The sequence below is a fragment of the Oculina patagonica genome, chromosome 2, assembly GCF_052425735.1.
Source record: "Oculina patagonica isolate OP01 chromosome 2, crgOcupat, whole genome shotgun sequence".
Taxonomy (NCBI): Eukaryota; Metazoa; Cnidaria; class Anthozoa; order Scleractinia; family Oculinidae; genus Oculina; species Oculina patagonica.
The window spans coordinates 38,591,339-38,613,537 of NC_135759.1; the positions used below are offsets into that span (position 1 = coordinate 38,591,339).

The 22,199-nt window shown below is 39.9% G+C and overlaps 1 protein-coding gene and 2 pseudogenes across 1 annotated transcript; 2 read left to right on the plus strand and 1 right to left on the minus strand.

The window, feature by feature from the left end:
- Positions 1 to 2,387: 2,387 nt before the first annotated feature.
- LOC144644652 (bone morphogenetic protein 1-like) lies at positions 2,388 to 20,798 on the minus strand. Its single transcript, XM_078504187.1, has 7 exons — positions 20,715 to 20,798; positions 17,501 to 17,893; positions 13,002 to 13,379; positions 12,147 to 12,512; positions 5,113 to 5,481; positions 3,489 to 3,546; positions 2,388 to 3,072 (listed from the first exon to the last, which is right to left on the minus strand). Exons 1-7 carry the CDS (start codon positions 20,746 to 20,748, stop codon positions 2,976 to 2,978), a joined length of 1,695 nt encoding a protein of 564 aa, XP_078360313.1. The 5' UTR covers positions 20,749 to 20,798; the 3' UTR covers positions 2,388 to 2,975.
- On the plus strand, positions 7,028 to 9,055 carry LOC144639966 (uncharacterized; annotated as a pseudogene).
- On the plus strand, positions 9,688 to 10,582 carry LOC144639977 (uncharacterized; annotated as a pseudogene).
- Positions 20,799 to 22,199: the final 1,401 nt, after the last annotated feature.

The following is a 22,199-nucleotide window of genomic DNA, read 5'->3' on the forward strand; positions in this document are numbered from 1 at the left end:
GCCCACAAATGGAGCTTTTATTTTTATTATTGCTCGGGCAAATTAATTTTTGACCGGTCGATAGCTTTACACCAAAAAGCTGAATAATGTAGCTAGCTCTGGGAGAAATTTCAAGTTCCTGCGGTTCTTCTGAGGTAAGAAATACAAGTTTACGTCAAAAGTGGCCGAGATTTGGGCCCCATACTGTACTTTGCCCCGTAAGCTTTTTTCTCTGTCCTTCCGCCGAAGCAAGAAAACACAACCTGATTACACATTAACCCAAAAGTCGACCAAGTGTGCCTGCAACGATTTCCTGTCAAAACTAAAATGAAAACCATTGCGGTATGCGTCACCCGTAGCGGTTTTGTAGCAACCCCAAGCTATCCCCGTCTTTTTGGCCGCGCCAGGAGACTACGCTCTAGGACGACCAAAGGGTAAACTATAAATCGGCCACGCCCGATTAATAAAACATGACGTACCAACCTGAACGTGCTTTGATGGCACAATGACTAACGAGGTTTCTCCGTACTCGTGAGATCTACCTTAACTTAGACTCTTTGTGCTATGCAGTGCATTTTAGGCGAAAATCTATGGAAGTATTATTGTGTAGATATAAACGGCTATTTAAAAGTTTTGCGGTATGGCCTTGCGGAAACTTGAACATGATAATAATAATAATAAAAATAATTTTAAATCAAAGTTGTTAAAATCAAAACGTTTTCGAATTTAGGTAATTATCATCAATGGTTAATGAACATTTACATTCAACTTGGTTTTGTGTTGTTTTAGTTCCCGAGGGGAACAGCTATAAAACAGTACACCTGTTTGTTCAAAGTTGGTTTCTCGCAAGCAGTTAACAGGCCTTCCATTATTTTACGTCGAAAAGTTTTTTTTTTTTTTTTTTCTGTGAACGCGATGTTCCATGTATAGGTGATCTGGATTTTTTGCGAAATGGCGGGCTGGCCCCTAGTTATGGGTCTTATTCTCGTGCTCTGCTTTTCGCACTGCGAAATCACGTTTTGTTTCGCCAATGTAAGTTCGCCACAATAGTCCATTTTACAGTTGCCTGCCAGTGACCTGGCCTGATGGAGTGAGGCTGAGGGTGACCGCAGAACAACCTCCCTGCTTTAGAATGCAAACTAAAGCACCAAACATGAACAAAACAAAAGCGGAGGTCAAAACAAGGTCACCTCCAGCCTCACTTCCATCAGAGGCAAGGCACAAGCAGAAACTGTAAAATGGTCTATTGCACTCGGCACGATAGATTACCGGTACATTTGATTTGTGCCCGTTTTTGTCTTTGAGGTTAAAAAAACTTTTGATCTTTCGGGTTTGCATAGAATAATGAACATGAAGCGCCAATCCGTGAAAATGTTCAGTTTGTTTATGAACCGTTTACTGAGCTTCTCGTTGTCCTGGGAGTAGGGTAACTTGATAAATATTTTCTTTCTCTCGTCAAACATATATTCTGGTATTAACCTTTCCTCCTTTCCCGTTTGGTTGCGAAAATTGGTGACTGTGGCTTGAATGAAACGCTAAGGATATCCTGCTTTGAGACAGATTTCGATGATTTCTTTAATATCGGACTCAAGATCGGTTGATATCCGATTCGGCTCTGTGTAGGGCCCCCATAATGCTGTTTCTTTTTCAGTTTGTTGGTACTTGGGATGACCAGTGGGTTGGGAACTTGCCTGGTTTGCGATATACGCGGCGGTGGAATGTTTGGTCTTGGTAGTTGAACGCAGTGTCCAGGAAATGGTTGGGCTTTTCCTCGACTGTGAATTTTATGTTTTGATTGTAATTGTTGAGGCCTTCTAGTAGTCGTTCGGGTTCATTTTCTTCTTTCTTATGGTGGATTTCCACTGACGCGTTTACGTGCGAAAATTAGAGACAATGATGAACGGCTGCGACACGACGCAGGCCGCAACATGCCTTTTCACGCACGAAAAAACGCGCAGTGGAAATCCACCATTAGAGAAGCAGTCTTCTACGTAGCAGTCGTAGATGGGAGGATTGTATGGGCAAACTATATCTTCTTCAATCTTGGCCATGAGGGAGTTTGCAAGTACTGGCGACAGGGGATTTCCCATTCCGCATCCATCTATTTGTCGGTATAGGGGATTGTTGAAAGTGCGAAAAGCAGAGCACGAGAATAAGACCCATAAATCGGAGCCAGCCCGCCACCTCGCAAAAAAAACAAATCACCTCAACACATGGAACATCGCGTTCACGGAAAAAAAAATTTCGACGCAAAATAATGGAAGGCCTGTGAATTGCTTGCGAGAAACCAACTTTGAACAAACAGGTGACTGTTTTATCGCCAAACTGTTCCCCTCGGGAATTACAAAGCAACACAAAACCAAGTTGAATGTAAATGTTATTATGTGATGATGACCTAGAGTCGAAAACTAACGTTTTGATTTTAACAACTTTGATGACTTTTTAGCCTTTTTAGCCTTTTTAAATTATTTTTATCGAGCAACATTATGAGAATAATAATTTTATTCAGCTCATGTTAATGTGTATAGTTGATTTCCGTATTCTTAATTAGATGGAAAGAAGGTATTACAGGTATTTGTAGTTAAGTAATAAAGTATTGAGCTGGGGAGCTAATGAACCGGTAGGTTTTCTAGTTAGCTCCCCGTACAATAATTGTTATGAATAGAATAGAGAGCAGGTGATTACTAAGAAATAGTAGAAGAAAAAGAACTTACGAATTTACAAACTTAGTTTAGTGGAAAATTAGTTTAGTTTTTTGTTCTGACAGGAGGTAACGTTTTATTTGCTTGGGAAAAGGTAACACACTTAAGTCTTTCAAAGGAGATAGAAGGTCTTTCCAAATATTCTTGCATGAGAGAAACGGATTGTTTTTCTACATTAGTGTTTACTCTATACTAATAAAAATTATGTTTGGATGTATATCTTGTGTTCATGAAGACACTCATAACCATGAAGACACACATAATCAGTCTATAAACGCACATTATATTTCTAAATTACACCACACTAAGGATGCGACTCTTCCTGTAGCACCAGTAGCCAAGGGCGAACATAACAACTACCACTAAAACAACGCCAGCGGTTATGCCAGTACTAGATGTAAAAACAAAAAAGAAGACATTTACACATGTACTGAACTATTATCATTGTCATTGTTATATGGACAATGGCCCGAACATAATAATCGATGAACATTTTTTATTTGAGATACAGTATACAGTACTGATGAAAGGATGTCCAGGCTTACCTCGTAAGTTTACCCTAAGACCAGGTGAACAAAAAATCAAAATAAAAATGCACTTTTGCTTGGATACTTCTGAGAGAACTCGTGCGAGAGAGCAGGGGGGAATGGGGTTGCAAGGGGTTATTGTGTTATACAACAGGCTGAGTTGAGAAGCTTTAAAGGATTCTTCTTTAGTCTGCCTGGAATAGCTACAATTCTTAAACGTCTCCAAGGAACAACAACAACAACAACAACAACAAAAGCGCTTTTGCTTGTCACTTCTTACCAAGGACCTTTGCCAACACTCCACCCAGTCCAAGTGTCACAGTAGAAGACATTTTCTCCTGATAAAAAAAGAAGTAATGCTATAGTAAAAACTATAGAAGAAACATATCTTTTACAGTTCCTAGCTGGTGGCATTTTCTGGATAATTTGCAAAATAAAGTTTAATTGAGATAATTCATCCCCACTAGCGGCTTATACGTTCAAAATTATCTCGCTTTCAAGTTAGCCTTTTCTTCTCTCATAGTAGGTAGTCTCTTAAGTGTGAAAGACCCCATCCCTAGTGGTGTGCGGTCATGTGTGGTTTATAAATTCTCGTGTGTGCAGGCTGTGCAGCTTGCTATGTCGGTGAAACCTCACGACATTTCAACACACGTGTAAGGGAACACCTAACAACGGACAGGGCATCGCACATTTTTGAACACCTTGAGAGCTCAGAAACATGCCGCTTAGTATGTTCACAGGCCAATTTTGACATCATCGATCAGGCCCCTTCAAAGTTTACACGCAAGATCAAAAAAGTGTTCCACATCCGTTGGGAAACTGTCCAACACTTAACGCACAAGTTCATCACGTTGATTTAAATATTTCTGTTTAAGTTTTTCTCATTATTTTTACTGTGCTAATTATCACTAGTATTTTTGCAAATTTTCTTACTATTTATATGCTATTGTAACCATTTTTTAAATCACACTGAGGATGGCAGATCGGTTTCTGCCGAGACATGTCTGTAAAACGCAAAAGTGTTGTGTTTAGTTTAAAATTTGTTCTATTTCTGCTTTTATTAAGATATCTCGCCATTATTTTTGTCTTGATGTTTTCCCGAAAATCTGCCAGTGATGATTCTTTGAAGACCTGGGTAGAAAGAGCTAGAGCACAACTCACCGACCCCGTTCTTATCCCCAAAGCCCCTTTCAATTCTCTTAGCCGGCGGGGCGTTTGGCACGAGAAACGAACGGCCAAATGGACTTCATGTGTGCAGTCGTGATGTTTCTATATAATGTGAGAAAGAGTCATGGCGTTGTTTACTTCCTCATAAGATTTCTTTGTTTCAAACAGCCAATAAAAAGAAATAATTAAAAAATTCAAAGATCCTATGATCCCGCCAGCTAAGAGACGCGAAAAGGGCTATGGGGACGAGAATGCATCCAACCCAGCCATGTCTAAAGCCCTGAACTTTCGATCCGGACCTGACAAATTAGAAGCCTAGCTACCCGGCCTCCCACAATTCGCTAATGAATTATTAGAATAATTATATTTGTACCATTCTTGAATTTTTTTAACTACGAAAAGGTAGAGACATGTTGTTGCTAATCATTTAAAAAAGGAGAAACTTCCGTTTTTTATGCTGCAACAATAGCTGCGTTAGATAGTTTCACCTCGTAGTTGCAGTTTTTTACCTACTAGCTTTGAACGTTGCATTAAATCCTTTTTGCGTTCCCTTTGAGTCGCTTTCGAATTCCACCCACAGGTATCGCCCAGTAGATTTCAATGAGAAATGTTCGCTGATGATTTTGCTAACCATTAAGACGAAGAAGAAACTTCAGTTTTTCTATCCTGACACCTTAATAGCGATACTTTAGTTTCACCTTATATATATTTATATATAGTTTGCATTTTTTTCTCACCAGCTTTGAAAGTTGCTTTAAACCCTTTTCGTGTTTCCTTCGAGTCACTTTCGAACTCCACCCACATGTATCGCCCAGTAGATTTAACCGAGGAATGTTCGCTACCTCCACAAAGCCTCTCTAACTCCTCTGATTTTCCATCCTTGCCATCCCTGATTTCGACATGGTCACACGTGCATACTTTAGAAGAATAAATTAAGCAGTCCTCCAAATCAAGAGTTTCGAATGTTAGTTCCACAAAGTGGTTTTCCGGAACCTCTATTATCCAAGTGCAGGTGACGTCATTTGGGTAGTTTAACGGATACTTTGGACTGGTGAAGCTGCCGTTTGTGCCTTTCAATACAACGTTTTTCGGGCATTTATAAACAGCTGAAATGCAGACAGAAAAGTAAAGAAATGAATGTTAGACGTTTTTGATGTCCAACTGTATACGTGGCCAAAACGTTTCAGGCATTTATAAACAGCTGAAATGCAAACAAGAAAAATAAAGAAATGGATGTTAGACTTTTTGATGTCCAACTGCATACGTGACTAAAACGTTGCCAATCGGGCCGGGCATTTATTCTGCATAATAATCAGATCAATTAAAGAACTCCTCTATCCCAGTCAGAAACAAAAAAAGGCGTCGAGAAAATTTTAGAGCAATATCGAAGTCACTTTCCCGCTTCACAATTTTACAAGAGTACGTTTCACCTTGAACTAAAAAAAAATTGATCTCATGCAGTTTAATATCCCACGGTTTACATAAAAGGTTTTATTGCTAATTTTAATGGTAAAATTTCAAATTAACCAAGACGCAATGCAAACAAGAAGCAGGGTGATAAAGTGTAGAACGACAAGCAACAACAACAGCAATGCTGTGAAGGACAATTCGTTACCGTATACATGATGTTTTTTTGTACTTAGGTCTTGTGACTTTAGTCGCTGTGAAGATGTTTTGTGACTACCAAGAGAACCTGTTTACTACACTTACGGTCGTAATTCGTCGTAGAAACAACTTGACTAGAGTCAAGTTCAATTAAAATGGTCTAACTCGAAACCATACTGTTAGCAGAGCTAAGTTCACGTTGTGGGGTTTCGCCAAAGTCAAGAAAATGCCGCTGAATTTTAAGAAGAAGCGATGCGATCGATTACAGGGCATATAAAAAAGAGCAGCAGAAAATCAAGAAAGCTAAGTCGAAATCTTTGTTCACAGGTCGAAAAAAAACAACCGGTGGATTTAATGGTAGATGGAGTGGCAAATAATTGTGAGATAAGAGCTTCGAAGAAAAAGCTTGACGAAGCCCGATTTAACGTTGGTTGCGTTGTACTCGAAAGCTAGAGATCGCAGTTTTGTCCAAATAACACAGAAGCAGAATTCAGTAAGGCCCAGGATTAAATGCAAGAAACGGATTCCAATAAGGATGAGTTATCGAGTCAAGCGTCAGGATTTTCCAAGAAATTTCAAAGTTTGCTTTCCCAAGAACTAAAAGCTCGCCAGTGCCTGACCGACCTCGAGGAGCAATAACGCGAAAAAGAAGACTGTTCAGCGTGCTCGGGAAAAAATGGATGAAGAATACGCCCATCGTTAAAAAATAATGGAAGCCGAGGCTAGAGAGGCGAAAGAGGAGTAAGCCCGTGCGAAGGGCGATTGCAATGAAAATTTTCGAAGCTCGACCAAGCCATAGACGAGAAACTTGAGTTGTCGGCTCCATGCCCGCCGAAAGGTTATGTTAAGCTGGAAAAGAAAGAGAACGCATCATAGCTCATCATAGGCGCTAGAATGCGATGTAAATTTGGAAACAAAAAAGAAAAAAAAGACATTAGAAGAACCACTGAAAGTTGAACTTGGAAAAGACATGTGGAAACAATAAACAAGAGTTTCTATTCCAGTATTTAATGGAGACAAGCGGTCTTTTAAGAGCTGGAAGATAGCATGTATGGTTTGTGTTGACAAGGCGCCGGCCACCGCAGAGTACAAATTGTTGCAGTTAAAGAAGTACCTATCGGGAGAAGCGTTGGCGGCAGTTCAGAGCTAAGGACGTTTAGCCGAGGCCTGTAAAGAAGCTAAGAGCAGATTGGAGAGAAAATTTGGTGGTCAACGCCGTCAAACCAATATATCTACACCTGGAGGAATTGGACCAGTTCCGACAAATTTGTCCTGGACACGCTAAGGATCTAGTTAGGCTGGCTGACTTATTTGATGTGATTGTTATAAATTTGAAAGAGGCCGGAAGAAGGGAACTTGGCAATGGGTTCTTGTACATCAAGGTACAAAAGAAGACGACCGGTCCTGAAGAAGAAGAGATAGCTCGCACACATTCTTCGGACAGACAGGCGGTTCAGGGAAGCCAGTTAGCAAGAGGTGCTCGCTTTGTAAGAAAGACCATTCGGAGTGGTGTTGCCAAGAGTTCTAGAAAATAGCTGTCCAAATTCGTTGGAATAAGGCCAAACAGCTGGGACTGTATTATCGTTGCCTTGGAAGAAATCACAAGGGCGAGCGATGCACTCAAAACAGTCGGTGTGACAGTGATGGCTGTCTGAAAACGCACAACCGAGCACTGCATGGTTGTCAATTGATAATTGATAATTGAGTGTTAGCGAGTCACCCATTAGAGAGCCAGAGAGGAGCTTGCCCTCATTTATGGAAGAAAGTGATAGCAAAGCACAGAGTTCTGGCACGGAGGGGGAACAAAGAACCTTTCCTGAACACTTCTTAACAACAATTATGGCAACCACAAAAGCTCCACAGCGTACATTGCCGCTAGTTGTGAGGAGCGGGGAGCGAATAATTTTCGAAAATGCTTAACTAGATGTGGAAGCACAACAAAATTACATAAATGGTGATGTGGCTGCAGAGCTGGGGTTGAATGGAAGTACCCAGAGAATTACTGTTAATGTGTTTAATGGCGAGGAAGATTTTTTCGAAACTATTCCGATCCGGTGGCCGGAGATTGACCTTCAGAGTATCGATGGCAAGACCCAGGTGAGAGGTTCAGCATTTAAAGCAAACCGAATGACTGGAAACCTCCGACCAGTACAGTAAACTGGAAGGGGAAAGCGGCAAGGTGGAAGCACCTGCAATATATCAACTTCCCAGACCTTAACCCTCGGCCAGTCATTGAATTGTTGACTGGCACAGACTATGCAGAATTGCATTACTCCATTAGAGATACCCGCGGTCGACCGGCTGAGCCTGTGTCTCGACTGATACCTTTGTGCTGAACATGAATCGGCTCACCTGAATAAACAGAGAGCAGCATGCCTTAGACCAATTTCAAAACGGCCTATTTTGTGCACCATCAAGATAAGGAGTTGAGCTCAGTTCTGCAGAAGGTTTGGGAGTTTGATTCATCTGGGTCAACAACAGAAAGCTAGGTACTTAAACAAGAAGAGGAATCAGCGATTAAAGCATTCGAAAGCTTAGTGCAGTTCAAAGAAGGAAGATAGAATTAGACATGCTATGGAACCAGATGTCCCCGATGACATTGAATCGTTTGAAGAGCACAGAGAAGAGACTTTTGAAGGATCCTCAGCTGGCTGGAATGTATTCCGATGTAATCGGTAAGTACGTACAGAAGGGTAAGTTTCTAAAGTGACACCCTCTAAGACAGAAGGGAAAGCCTTGTATCTTCCACACTTCGTGAATGTAAGGTCTGTTAGGCCTGTAAAAACAACTGCCAAAACTCGGGTGGTTTTCAATGCCTCTGAAAAATTTAATGGACTGTCACTGAATGATGTCATCTACCAGGGACCGAAACGCTAAAGGGAGATCTTTGATGTGCTGCTACGTCTTCGACTGTTTCCAGTAGCCATGATATGTAACATTGCAGACATGTATTTAAAAATTGGAATATCGCCATCAAGTAGACCATTCCATCGTTTCTTATGGAGGGACTTAGATCAGTCAAGACACGCAGACCTGTACGATTTTATTAGTCTTGTCTTTGGAGTTAACTTGTGACCTTATCAAGCACAATTTGTTTCTCAGAAGCATGCAAGGGAGAACAAAGAGCGCTATCCAAAAGCTGCCGAGACAATCTTGGAATCTACTTACATGGATGACAGCATGGACTCTTCCCCAACTGTCGAGGAGTGCATAGGGCTCTATGAACAGCTATCAGAAATGTGGGGTCCGCTAGTATGCATGCATGAAAGTGGTTTTCAAATTCAAAACGAGTACTTGAGAAGATAATCAAATAAGACAGGGTGATGATGAATGAAATACTTTATTAAAGTTCTGAAGTATTTAGCTTAAAAATTTTTTGACTTTTTTTTTTTTTTTTTTTACTTTTTTATTTAATTTTTTACTTAATTTAAAAAAAAAAAAAAAAAGAAACTAAATAAATTATAAAAAAAAAATAAATTAATATATTTTTTTTTAAAAATAGAAAAAAAATTTTTTTTTTTTTTTTTTTTTTTTTTTTTTTTTTTTTTTTTTTTTTTTTTACAGAGGTAGACCTAGACAAGGAAAACTTGCCATCGATGAAAACCCTTGGTGTGCTGTGGCTAGCGAAAGATTTTTTCATTTGCAGAATGAATTCATGAGATGAGAAGTTCCAGATGACTAAGATAAATTTTCTGCGCACGATAGCAATGCTGTTTGACCCCATGGGGTTTCTGGCGCCATATGTAATTCCGGCCAAAGATTATACTGCAAGAGATGTGGACCTCGGGATTAGACTGGGATGACCCACTAGATCAGAGCCAAGCTAGACCAGCCAAGAAGTGGTTTGAAGAACTCACAGAGTTGTCAGATGTACAGGTCCCTCGGTGTTTACAGTTAAACTCAGAGATCGAGACAGTTTCCTTACACACCTTCACTGATGCGTCAGGGATGCCTATGGTGCGGCGACTTATCCTAGGTACCAGTACGATTTAAGAATGGTGCAAGAAACGAGCGGTGCCGCTATAATTAGGCTACAAGCATTCTAAGACTTGAACTTATGGGGCTGTTTTGGGGGTGAAATTGGCCCTGTCTACAAGCAAGATTCTTAAGATTGACAAGAGCCTGCTTACATTCTGGAGTGACAGCATGAACGTGTTGTGTGGATACAAATACCCAGCTGAAGTCTGAGACCATTCTTAGCCAATCGGATAGGCGAAATACACGCCTCAAGCAGTCCTCCTCAGTGGCATCATGTTAGCACACACCAGAACCCAGCCGATCTGCCAACAAGAGGGATGTCCCTGGCTGAATTATATTTAAACGAGATGTGGTGGAGAGGTCCGGAGTTTCACAAATGGACAAAAACAAAGGTTGAGGTAACCCCTGAAGCAACACTAGAAGTCCGTAAGAAGGCGAAGACATGCAATGTTTCAAACGCCAGAGAAAGAATCAACGCTATTCGCACAGGTCTCACAGGCGACCTGGCATTTTAAGCTCTGCAGATATTCACGCTGGACCAGACTGGTGAGAGTAAGAGCGTGGACACCTGCAGAAGGCTGCCGAAAAAGAAGGATTTCTGGGGAACTCGCATGCAAAAACTGACATTATCAGAGAGGTGCAACAAGAAGCCTTTCAGAAAGAAATACAAGGCGCTGTTCGATTCCAAGGCTTTTTTGCCAAACAGCAAGTTGTTAAGTTTAAACCCCATTCTTCGCAGGACCATTCGTAACTATTCAAGGGAGAGGCACGAAAAGAGCTAAACGATATATTTGTTTGTTTAACTGCCTAACATCGAGGGCGATTCACCTAGAGATGGCCTTTGGCCTTGACACAGATTCCTCCCTGAATGCGTTTTATCGCATGACTAATCGGAAAGGACTACCAAATGAAGTGATCTCTAATAACGGAACTAACTTCGTCAGAGCGAAAATAGAGCTGAGGGAGCTTGCAGAACAACTAGATTATGAAAAGGTAGAGAGAACGGATGCAAATAAAGGAATCAAGTGGTGTTCAAACCGCAATATGCACCTCACTTCGGTGGGTGCACGAGACAATGATCAAGACAGCCAAAAGGCCGAACTATGCGACTCTAGGAACTGCAGATGTGACTGATGGAGAATTGATGACTGCTTTTACAGATGCTGAGGCACTTGTAAATTCCCGGCCTTTAACATATAAGTCTGCCAATTCCTCAGATGACACACGTCTCAAGCCTAATCATTTCCTGGTTGGACAAGTGGGGGGCCAATTCGCTAATGAATCAGTTGATAGTGGCCAGTTCAGTTCTTAGACGGGTGGAAGAACTAGTACGACATTTTTGGCACCGATGGCTGCGCGAGTGGCTACCAACGCTGAATCATAGGCCAAAGTTGCAGGAGGAACAGAGAGACGTCCATGTCAATGATGTGGTCTTAGTGGTAGCACCAGACACACCTCGTGGGTCGTGGACACTCGGTAGAGTCTTAGAAGTCTTCCCAGGAAAGGACAAGCACGTGAGAACTGTCAGAATCAAAGTTGGTCGTACAGAGTTGATCAGGCTGATCACTAGAATCTGCCCATTAGAACTCATTGCAGAGGATACCAGAGAAGAGCAATAGAGAACTATAGAAAGAATTGGAACTATAAAGAACTAGAACTAGAACAATAGCGATGTTTTAAGCTAGAGACACATGAAACTCCTGTTGATAGGTCGATGGGCCACAAGCCCATCGAGGAGGGGGAGTATGATGTGAAGGGCATTTCGTTACCGTATACATGAAGTTTGTGTACTTAGGTCATATGACTTAAATCACTGTGGGGAAGTTAAGCGACCACGTGGAAAAACTGTTTACTAGATTGAGGGTCGTAATTCGTCGTAGAAATCCCTGTACTAGAATCAAGCTCGATTAAAATAGTTTAACTTGAAACCAAGTAACAACTAAAAAACGCGATTGATAACTTGTCAGACCTAATACGACAATTGCAGATGAGTTCGATGGCGTTTCGAACAACGGGCCCTAGTTTTGTATCGTAGAAAAAGTTTGCAATAGAACGAAAAAGGAAGTAAAAACTGTTTGTTTTCAAATGTTGCAGGAATTAACAAAACACAACTGTGGCGGAAACATTTTGCATCACGGCACACCATACAACACAGAAATTATTTTTTCTTTGCCGTTTATTTACTTACGAACAGCTTTGAAAGACGCATAAAATCCCTTGCTTGTTTTTCTCCAGTCACTACCGAACTCCACCCACAGATATCGTTCCGAGGATCGTATTGCTGGGGGTTTTTCGTCTCCACAAATCGTCTTTAATTTTTCCGAACCTGCACTTCGGCCATCTCTCACTTCAACATGGCCACAGGAGCACGATAATGAAACGGCGCAACTCGCCAGTTGAAAAGTATCAAACGTTAGCTCCACTTTATGATTTTCAGGGACCTCTATAATCCATGAGCATCTGACACTGCCTGGATAACCAGAAGGAAATCCTGGACTGGTGAAGCTGCCATTTTCATCACGCAATACACCATTTGTCGGACATTCACTCGAATCTAAAATACAAAAAAAAAGGAAATAATCTGATGTTGAAATAGTATGACATACAAAAGCACGACAACAAAAATAGAGAACTTGGGGTAACGGTAAAGGCTTGGCAAAACGAGGATGCATTTTTTCAGAAACATTTGTAGCGCGCGCATGTTTCCCCAATGTTTCCCAGTTTTGTCATACGGATAGCATTGTTCCCACCGTCCATTTGTTTTTGCAAGAAGCAAAATTTGCTTCTGCTACACTGCAGAAACACTCCGTGTTTCCGCGTGGCATGGAACCATTGCAAATCGATGATACAATTATAGAAACATGTTTCCTTGTTTTGCGGGGCCTTAACGGAAACGAATATTAAGTATTAAGTATTCTGTTCTAATGCTCTTGACACGGTTGCTCTATTTATTCTTGAAACTCAAGACACTCAATTAAATTTTGTGTTAGACCAAATATAAAAGTAGAAAAAAAAAAAAAGCAGGCTTATCCTGCATACTTACGAACAGCTTTGAAGGAAGCGTCAAATCCATTCCCTACCGCTTTGGAATCACTATCAAATTCAACCCACATATATCGACCCGAGGAGCGTATGCGTAGTGTTGGTGGTACGTTATCTCCACAAAGCGTCTGTAATTTTTTCGAATTTTCATCTTGGCCATCTCTCGCTTGAACATGGTCACACGTGCAAAATAATGAAATGGCGCAATTTTCCAGTTGAAAAGTGGTAAATGTAAGTTGCACTTGATAGTCTTCAGGAACTTCTATTATCCATGTGCATTTGACACTTACTGGGTAGGACAAAGGAAATCCTGGACTGGTAAAGCTGCCATTTGTACCACGCAATATATCATTATTTCTGTTATTTGGACATCTTGTATCTGAGAGAAAAATAGAGGGAAACTATTAAGGCAAGGAACAACAGCAATAACGATTAAACTAATAATAAAAATATATCATGTTTGTCTGTCTTTGAAATGGTAACAGGGTTTCTTACTGTCGCGGGGGACAGCTAGCATGAAAAAAATCATGAGGCAAAATTTTGCTTGCCCTGCATCTTTAAAACGCTGATATTTCGGTTGTTATGGGTGCGAATAAGCTCAATTTTTACATAAACATAAAGATATGACGAAAGATTATAAATGTCATCTTTATTTGGTAGATTGCACTTAACGGCGGGAAAATATGAACTCACAATTGACCTCACTCCCAGTGTGTGGTTTCAATAGCTGAATTGTTAGAGCCTCGCACTGGTATCGCAGAGGTCACGGGTTCGAACTAACCGTTGAAGCCAGAATTTTTTCTGGTTTCTCTCTTTGCAATTTATTTAATTGTAATTCACTGCGAGGATCATTTCTTCACTTTACATCTCATCCCGCAGCTCAAAGATATGAATTACTTCTTATAATTTACACCATTCTATTCCTTTCACGGAAAAGTATGAACTCACAACTCAACTTCCAATGTGTGGCTTCAATTTATAGCTCAGGTGGTAGAGCAATGCACCGGAATCGCGGAGGTCACGGGTTTGAATCCCGTTAAAGCCAGATCTTTTTCTGGTTTCTTTCTTTTTAATTTCTTTACTGATTGCCTTTTAATTTACTGCGAGGATCATTTCTTCCCTTCACGCCGCGAAAAAATAAATCCAAAACTATTGCATGAGTCAAAAAAAAAAAATCAAGAATATTACAGGTTGTAGAAAACTACTATATAAACTAGTTGTCCAAGTCTCAGGTCTGTAAGTTATTCCGTACTGAAGTTATCAGTCAAAATGTTTAACGCAAATTTTGAGAGCACAGAATGGAATCGCCATGTTAGAGTCCAACTGCTTGAGCTCCAACATGGCGGCCGGAAACAAATGAAATCATCTGGCATTAAATTCTGCTACAAAAAGCGGTCAAATCACCCTCATGAACAAGTAAACATTCACAAAAACACTTTTCGCGAAACCTCAAATATCCAGATTGTTAAAAATCGCAGGAAAAAAATCACTCATTTTCAGTCCCTGCCATTTTTTTTCAAAAAATATTCTTGCAAGTTCGGAGAAAAGAAAATCAGAAAAGACATCTGTCTTATCGATTCATATGCTTGCCAGATCACTCATGTAAAGTATAATTGGCAAATATCAAAAAATAATGCCAAAATTAGCCAGAAAAGCATTTCGCTTCGGTGGGATCTGGAACCTAGTTTGTTGCCATGGTAACCAAATTGTTAAGTTCATTTTGTGAATTACAACTAGCAAAGTATTACTGCAAAGAATCAGAGACTTCAGATACAAATTTGCAGAGATATTACTTTTCATATTTGATCAGAATTTGGTTGTCTATGACGTCATTTCTTTGCTAATTTGCAAATTTTAAAAACTTGAATATCTCTGGAAAGAAAAGAGATATTTGAAAACAGTAAAGGGAATTTTTCTTCTCATATAGACTCCTTTTTTATATTCCAAAACATCTACAAAGGAGAAGATACGAATTTAATCACTGTATATTAGCACTTAAAAACAATACCTTTTCGTTTCTAAGGAAACAAAGTAGAAACGTTCAGTTGGAAAAAGCGTTACGTTGTTGTTTTTGTAACCAGACACGAAATGGCATTACAAACACAAAATATCATCGCCTGATCACCGGAGTGTACATAATAAAGAGGTTACGTTTATATAAATTTGTTCCCTTGGGCCGAGATTTAGTGTCTGTTGTCCGTATTTGAGAGGGTCTGTGTTATAGAGGTTTTTTCTAAAGAAAATATATGAAAATATTTTTGGGGTCGTCCGTAATAGAGAGGTGGCCGGATTGGAGAGGTGTCCGTACATCCGTTCCACACGCGAACACAACGAATCACCCGCACGCGATCATATTTTTATCCATTTATAAATATCTTGTAAAGTTGACGAGGTCAGTCATTGCACTTCGTGTATATGCTTTAAATAAATGCATAATGATGAGCCTTAGGCATCCCCAGTGACATTAATGCCATTTTGAAAAGATTTAATTAGTATGTTGTTTTTTTTTTTTCAGAAAACTATGCGACCTTTACCACATCACCAAAATGACTTCCTACTCACACTTTGTTTCAGATTTATCCCAGACGGAAGAAGTTAATTGAAAAACATAATTTTACTTTTACTTGAATGTTAACATCTTTTTTAAGCATTTTTAATTCCGTTTATATTCAGTGGGGGGGGGGGGGGGGGGGGGGGTGAGAAACTTCCTTCGCTACACGGCTCAAAAAGTGGTCAAGCGGTGCCGGGCAACTAAGACTGCGCAGTAGCTATCGAATGGTTGCTAAAGGCGTAGTGAATAGCTTGACAAAGTTCATTGTTTAGTCGGCATGTTCTGGTCTTGACCGTGCACAAAACACAATATAGCTCCTTTGAAGTTTACCGGACATCAAAACAACAAACAATGATAACGGTGACCAGTCTGGCAAAAGTAAGGCTTGTGAATTATACTAATTAAAAATAATTATAATGTTTGTGAAATTATTTACCATTTTTTGGTTGTTAAATGTCAACCGTGATAAATTTTTTGCTTGTTATTTCACGTCGCCACAAAATTTTCAGTGACGCGAAACATCAGGCGAGAAAGAAATCTGGCTGAAAATTCCAAAAACATCTCAGTGGCGTAAAACATCAAACGCAAACACTGCCACTATTTACATTTCACGCGCGCGCAGTCATTGATTATTAATTCTTTCTGAGGAAACGAAACTTTGCTTTGACGTCTTTCTTAGCAACGGCTTGTCTTCAAAGAAAAGTGCCGACCTCCTTCCCCCCCCCCCCCCCCTGTTCATAATGCATGGTAACTGAGGATGGTTTCAGATTTTCGTTCCGTTTGAGCGACGTTGGTCCGGATTATATTACTTTGTCAGTCAGCTCGGTCGCTTGTCGTTGTTACAGCTAACACGTGCACGTCGATTAAAACAATCTGAATAAACTAGATGATGGGTGAGAAGTGTACCAAGAATTTTAATGCACGTACAAAGCTATTATAGTGCCCATTAAACATCTTTTATAGCGACGTTCACTCGCCATTGTCCTCGTGGTTTGTTTAACTTCCCTATTGATTGTTGAAAGTGGCGTTAAATAGTCGCCCTTTGTTTTACTGAAAGTGCCTCAACTGAACTTATTAACCCTATTCAGACCGGCGGGGGGGGGGGGGGGGGGGCTTTAGAGGCCCATGCTGACTTTGAACTTTAATAACTTTTTTATGATTTAACCAAACGCTGCTAAACTTTTTGAGTTTTCCTAAAATTTATCTGGCAACAATTGGGTAGGGTTGGATGATGTGTCAGGAACTTGACATCACCATGGCAACGGCATTTTGACAGGCATGTTTTCCCAAATTTGTAATTTTGCGTGTTTCTGTTAATAAAAATCAACTTAAATGAAATCATTTTTACATTTTTGCGGGTTTAAAGCACATTTTTATTTATTTTGAGTACTTTGCAGTGATTTTGGGTGGTTTTCTGGCATTTTGGAAAAATTTTAAAATCCAAGATGGCGGATCCAAGATGGCGGCTGTTTTGACATCATGATGTAATTGTCACGTGATGTGACGCCACCATCCCACGTGACGTATACCAAAAGAAAGAGTTTCGGACATACAGTACATCCTGTTAGTTTCGTGGTGATTGCTTAAATATTCTGGAAGTTACACAGGGGGGGTTTCCGAAGCTCCCCCCCCGGTCTGAATAGGGTTAACAGGTAGTGTCGATTGCAATATTCCCATAAAATGTGGCCCTAAAGAATTTTTTTAATATTTATGCGTAAATTCTGGTGACCTGAAATTCTTGTGTGTTTAAAGGATCTGATTCAGAAGCAGACGATCCAGGCCTTGACAGTTTGTTTGGCATGGCTTTTCAGCCGCCTTGTTAGTCAACAGAGGGTATACAAACTGAATTTCAGACCACTGACTAACTATAAGCTACTATTTTAACCCTGGATATATGTTGTAGTGCGCGTTATCCTGATTGGTCATACTAACAATGGCGAAATACATACCAACAGCGGTGTACGTCGCAAAAAAACCTTTCTCGTTACTGAAGAGATCCGTGCAAAACTCTATCCACATGAATCGTCCAGACGACTGAACTGCAGCGGGATATTCGTCCCCACAATATCTTCCCAGTCGTTCAGAACTTGCAACTGATCCATCCCGCACCTCAAGGTGGTCACAGCTGCAAACTGGTGACGGTAAAGCACAACTTTCCAATTGAAAAGACTCAAAACTTAGACGTACTAAGTGGCCTTGTGGAACTGTTATGATCCACGTGCACGTTTGTCGATTAGCGTAGTTGGACGGGTAGTTCGGACTAGAAAAACTTCCAGACGTCCCGATGAGGGTAATGCCACTTGAGCTGCACTGCCCTCTCACTGAGGAGAAGAGCGTTAAAGCTGAAAGATAAAAAATTAACAGTACAGGCAAACTGCGCAAGCGTAGTTTATACTGGAAAGCCAATGTTATCTTCTCGATATATCATTTTTGTGCAACCTATAGTATTGAGACTTTAATGCAACTCTTTTAAATAAGTTATTAAGAGTTTTTCAGAGCTTTTTTTGGTATCATCGTAGTATATAGTGGATCGCATTCCGTTTGTCAACTTAAGCTGCGTTCACATTTAACCCGAAACATGTTTAGAATAAACATGTTTCAACGGAACATGTTTCACCTAAACATGCTTGTCTTTGCATTGTTCACATTAGGTGTCAGTTTCAAACACGTTTCATGCCTGGTGTGTAATTTATGCGGCTTCACGGTTCTTGCATAAATCTTCACCCTAAAAATATAGCTCGAAATTACAATACAGTTTCCATTAAATCTTTGTCTTTCTGGCTATTTTCAAGCCCTTCGATGAAGCAGGGCTTTCAAGCGTTTAGCAAGAAGACAGAATTGTTCGAATTTGCGCTATCAGTCGGTAGCAGAAGATTTTTATTTTATTAAGTTTGTTTTTCAATTGCAATGCTGCAATGCTGCGCGCTTGTAGCCGCCGTCGTAAACTTTCTAACGATATTTTGCCAAATATTCTGCTTTCTATCCGTCACCGACAATTCATATTGTATCGCTTTATTAGCCCATATTTTAAATACACATTTGTCTCAAAGAAAGCCCAAATTTGAAGCTTTTGGGCACTCGCCTCCTCACCGCATGTCCGCCATTTTTAACTTGTTTAGTCTGATCATGATTGAAACTACCTCGTGAGGTAGTTTCAATCATGATCAGACTAATCATGTTTCAATCATGATTCGCGCGATGCACTGCCTGATGTGAACACTTTTCACAGCGAAACATGTTTCATTCGTGATCAGACTAATCATGTTTCGGCCTAATGTGAACGCAGCTTTAGACATAAACTTCTGTAAATTGTAATCCCCCACCCCACCCTCCTCTTCCACTTCCTCAAATAAGTCAGCAAGCACTTCAGGACTTCACATTTTCCATTGGCTAAGATTTCAAGTCCCCCAAACTAAAATCTTCTCACCCATACCTTACCCTCTGCCTAATCATAAACGGTCCTAAAAAAATGTTGGGCAACTAGGCTTTCCCGCGTGATTATATGGTCCAAACGTTTTTTCCAATCAAAGCGTGCGTTGTATCTGAGCTTTGAGGTTAAATATACTGAAGAAAGTATTTTTATTACTAAAAATCGCTAGATAATTAACATTCTTCTTTCTTGAAATATAATAAACAGAAGAAAAACAGTGTTAATAGTTTTTGAAAATACTATCATTGAAAATATTGTCCATAGCCAAAATAAATCGTCAACTCCAATCGCAAAAATTCTGCTGCTCAAATCCTGTCATTAGAGAATAGAATAAATAGGGAACTTGAGCCCGCGTTCCAACGTAAAATATGAACTGGTGAGCAGTTAACTTCAAAAAAACACGTGACGTCGATGAACTCTAAACCTGAGCCCGCGATATGATCATATGACACTGGTTCAATATGGTACCTTGTTTTGTCACCTGTCAATTGACCATAACATGGATGCCCAATATCAAAAAATTAATGTAAGCCGATGTTAACGTTGGAATAATAAATGGCATTTACCTCCCCCCATTAGGGTAGCCTTGCGACTTCACTCCTCGTCCCTCTGAGTCTGAGTCCTATCAGACTACATGCCAAAGGCCTCCGCTTCGTATACATATCCACTTAAGAACATGTTGTTCTAAAATATATAGATTTAGCCAAGCCTTAAAGCGACGCTCCACACTTATTTTCTGGTTTTCAACATTTTTTGAAAATATGTTCATTGAAAATAATGTTATTGAAGTTTTCTTAAGAAAGATTCATAGCCGAGAAAGCAAAATTTCCGGAAATTTTATTTCGAAACTGAATGGCTTGGTTCGGTCCAACCAAGTAGAATGGCTAGGTTCAGTCCAATTGGCGCGAAATGCAAATGGAATTGGCGTAATTTCAATCATGCCATCTGAAAACATGGATCGTACCATGTTATTGGGGTTCCAGTTCTCGCTTGCTCTCGTACTTGTGAGGAGGTTCGAAAGCAACAATAATCATCAGTGTATTAAGCGACTTCTTTCCAAGCATTTTTTTTTTATAATTTTGGTCTTTATACCCATGACTGAATTTGTCCTCTATAGTCACTACTTTCTTATTTTGTTCATTAACAAACGTTTGCTTAGGACCTTCTCAAGCGTGACCTCTTTTTCCCCGTATCTTCACCATCAGCCATTTTGAAAAGTAAGGAACTGTGGGGAAAAAATCGAGTTAATGGGTTCTACTTTTTGCCGCCAGCCACCGCCGATGATGTTCACATAAAATATATTTCCATCGCCGACAATCGCCGAAGTTTAACTCAGCTTGACTTCGCAGGCAAGCCAGCGGTCGATACCTGGGACAGGTGTTCGCCGTAACGATATATCCCAGGCCATGCCGGTGACATATGAGAACCAGGCCTAGCATACCAAAATTTAAAGCAAAACTTTTTAAGAGCGCATTTTTGATTGAGAATAGATCTCTTTTACTTTTAGTGCCCCCAGAAACATATAATAACCCCAATTGAAGATTTTAAAATGACTAAATGAACTTTTCGGATTTCAATTAATTGTATTGACTCAACGGTTAATAGAAGACCGCAAATGTATCCACTGACTCACTGGTCGGAATGTGTGACTCTGCGACCAATGCAGTTTAGAAAACCTCTACCACCTAGAAATTTCATATAAATGGGTAACGGTAACAAAGAAATGCTCTTACCAAAAGCGAGATAAACAACTGGTGTATAGCCCATTGTATCTGTTTCTGTGATAACAGGTGACTGATCTACACTGTCTAAGACGATCAACAATCTGAGACAGGAAGTTCAAATCATGCGCATAAATACTGAGAGAGAGTAGACTCTTTAGATTTCAAAAGCCTTTTGTTTTAGCTGGCACTGTTATATAAAATTATTTAAATTAAATCAATGATTGATACAATCCATATTTGTCTGCATTATGATTTGAAAGAAGCGTCGTTTATTGTTAAATGAGGTTTGGTTCGTCTGAAACATAGCCATTTCTGGTTAAGTTTTCAAGCGAACAATCCTGCCAAAACCCGACTGATTTTGTTAATTGTAAAACAGAGAATTAGAATATTATGTTATTTAAAAGAGTTTTGTTAGAGTCGATAAACCAGGATGGTTACTGCTTAAACTGGGCCGTTAGTTTCGTTATTAGTGTTCTTCACAATCGGTTCGGAACTATGATTGCCCTGAAGCTACAAAATCCATCATTCAGGTCCTGAAGTATGTCGATACGGACAAACATTTTGCTTTTTTTTTCACTTATCCACTAAAGTATACTCTGTTCTTTGATGGTCTGCGTTGGGAGTTGACTTTATTATTCAGTTGGAACTTCCGAAGTCGTTCTCAATAACAAAGGGTTTAAGTTAGTTATTGTTTTTTAAGCAATTTTTTTAATAGTTTACTGCTAAAACATGTAGTAAATGGAAGGTCGCTAACACGTTCGGTGGAGACCAATTATGTGCTGAAGCAATCAAGAACCGACAGCTGCGTCACCTGAAACACACATTTCTGGGTGAAGTTTGCAAGTGCATATTCTGAAAAAGTCTTGTTTAAAAGAAAGACCGAGCATTTCTGCTGGATTGCTAAAGTTTTCTAATGTCAATTGGCGAATTAGTCTTCGCGCGAAAAATTATTATTCCGCTTTTTGCATTTGATTAAAACTCGGATCGTATTCTGTTTGTTCATTTATTGGTTTTTCTGCCTTCTAGCTCTCGCGAAGACGGAGGTAAACAACTGGGGTCCAGCTCCCATCCTGTTTACTTGTGTCTTAAATTAAGTAAATAAAAAATCCGATATTGGAAGTTAAAATTATTGCACGGTGGAGCTTGTAACCGTAGCAATCTCTTGTAACGCCAACGTTCATTGACACAGTCTACTTGCTTTGAAAACTGATTGGTCAAATCAAACGAAACCTTTTAGAAAATTGTCAAAAAGATCCACTAAAAATATGTCTTTATAACGTCAGATATAAATCAAAACTTATTTGAGTTATAACGGTACGGTGGATTAATGTAAAGTTTGGCAGCTTGGCCTTTGGTTAGCTTTTGCCTCACACCAATTTGACCCGTGTTCAATTGCGGCAGCAACACATTTTAGGACTGAGTCAGGTTTGTTCTTGATTCTCTCGGCCTTGCTCTAAAGGCTTTTTCGTTGAATACCCCGGCTTTCTTTATTAC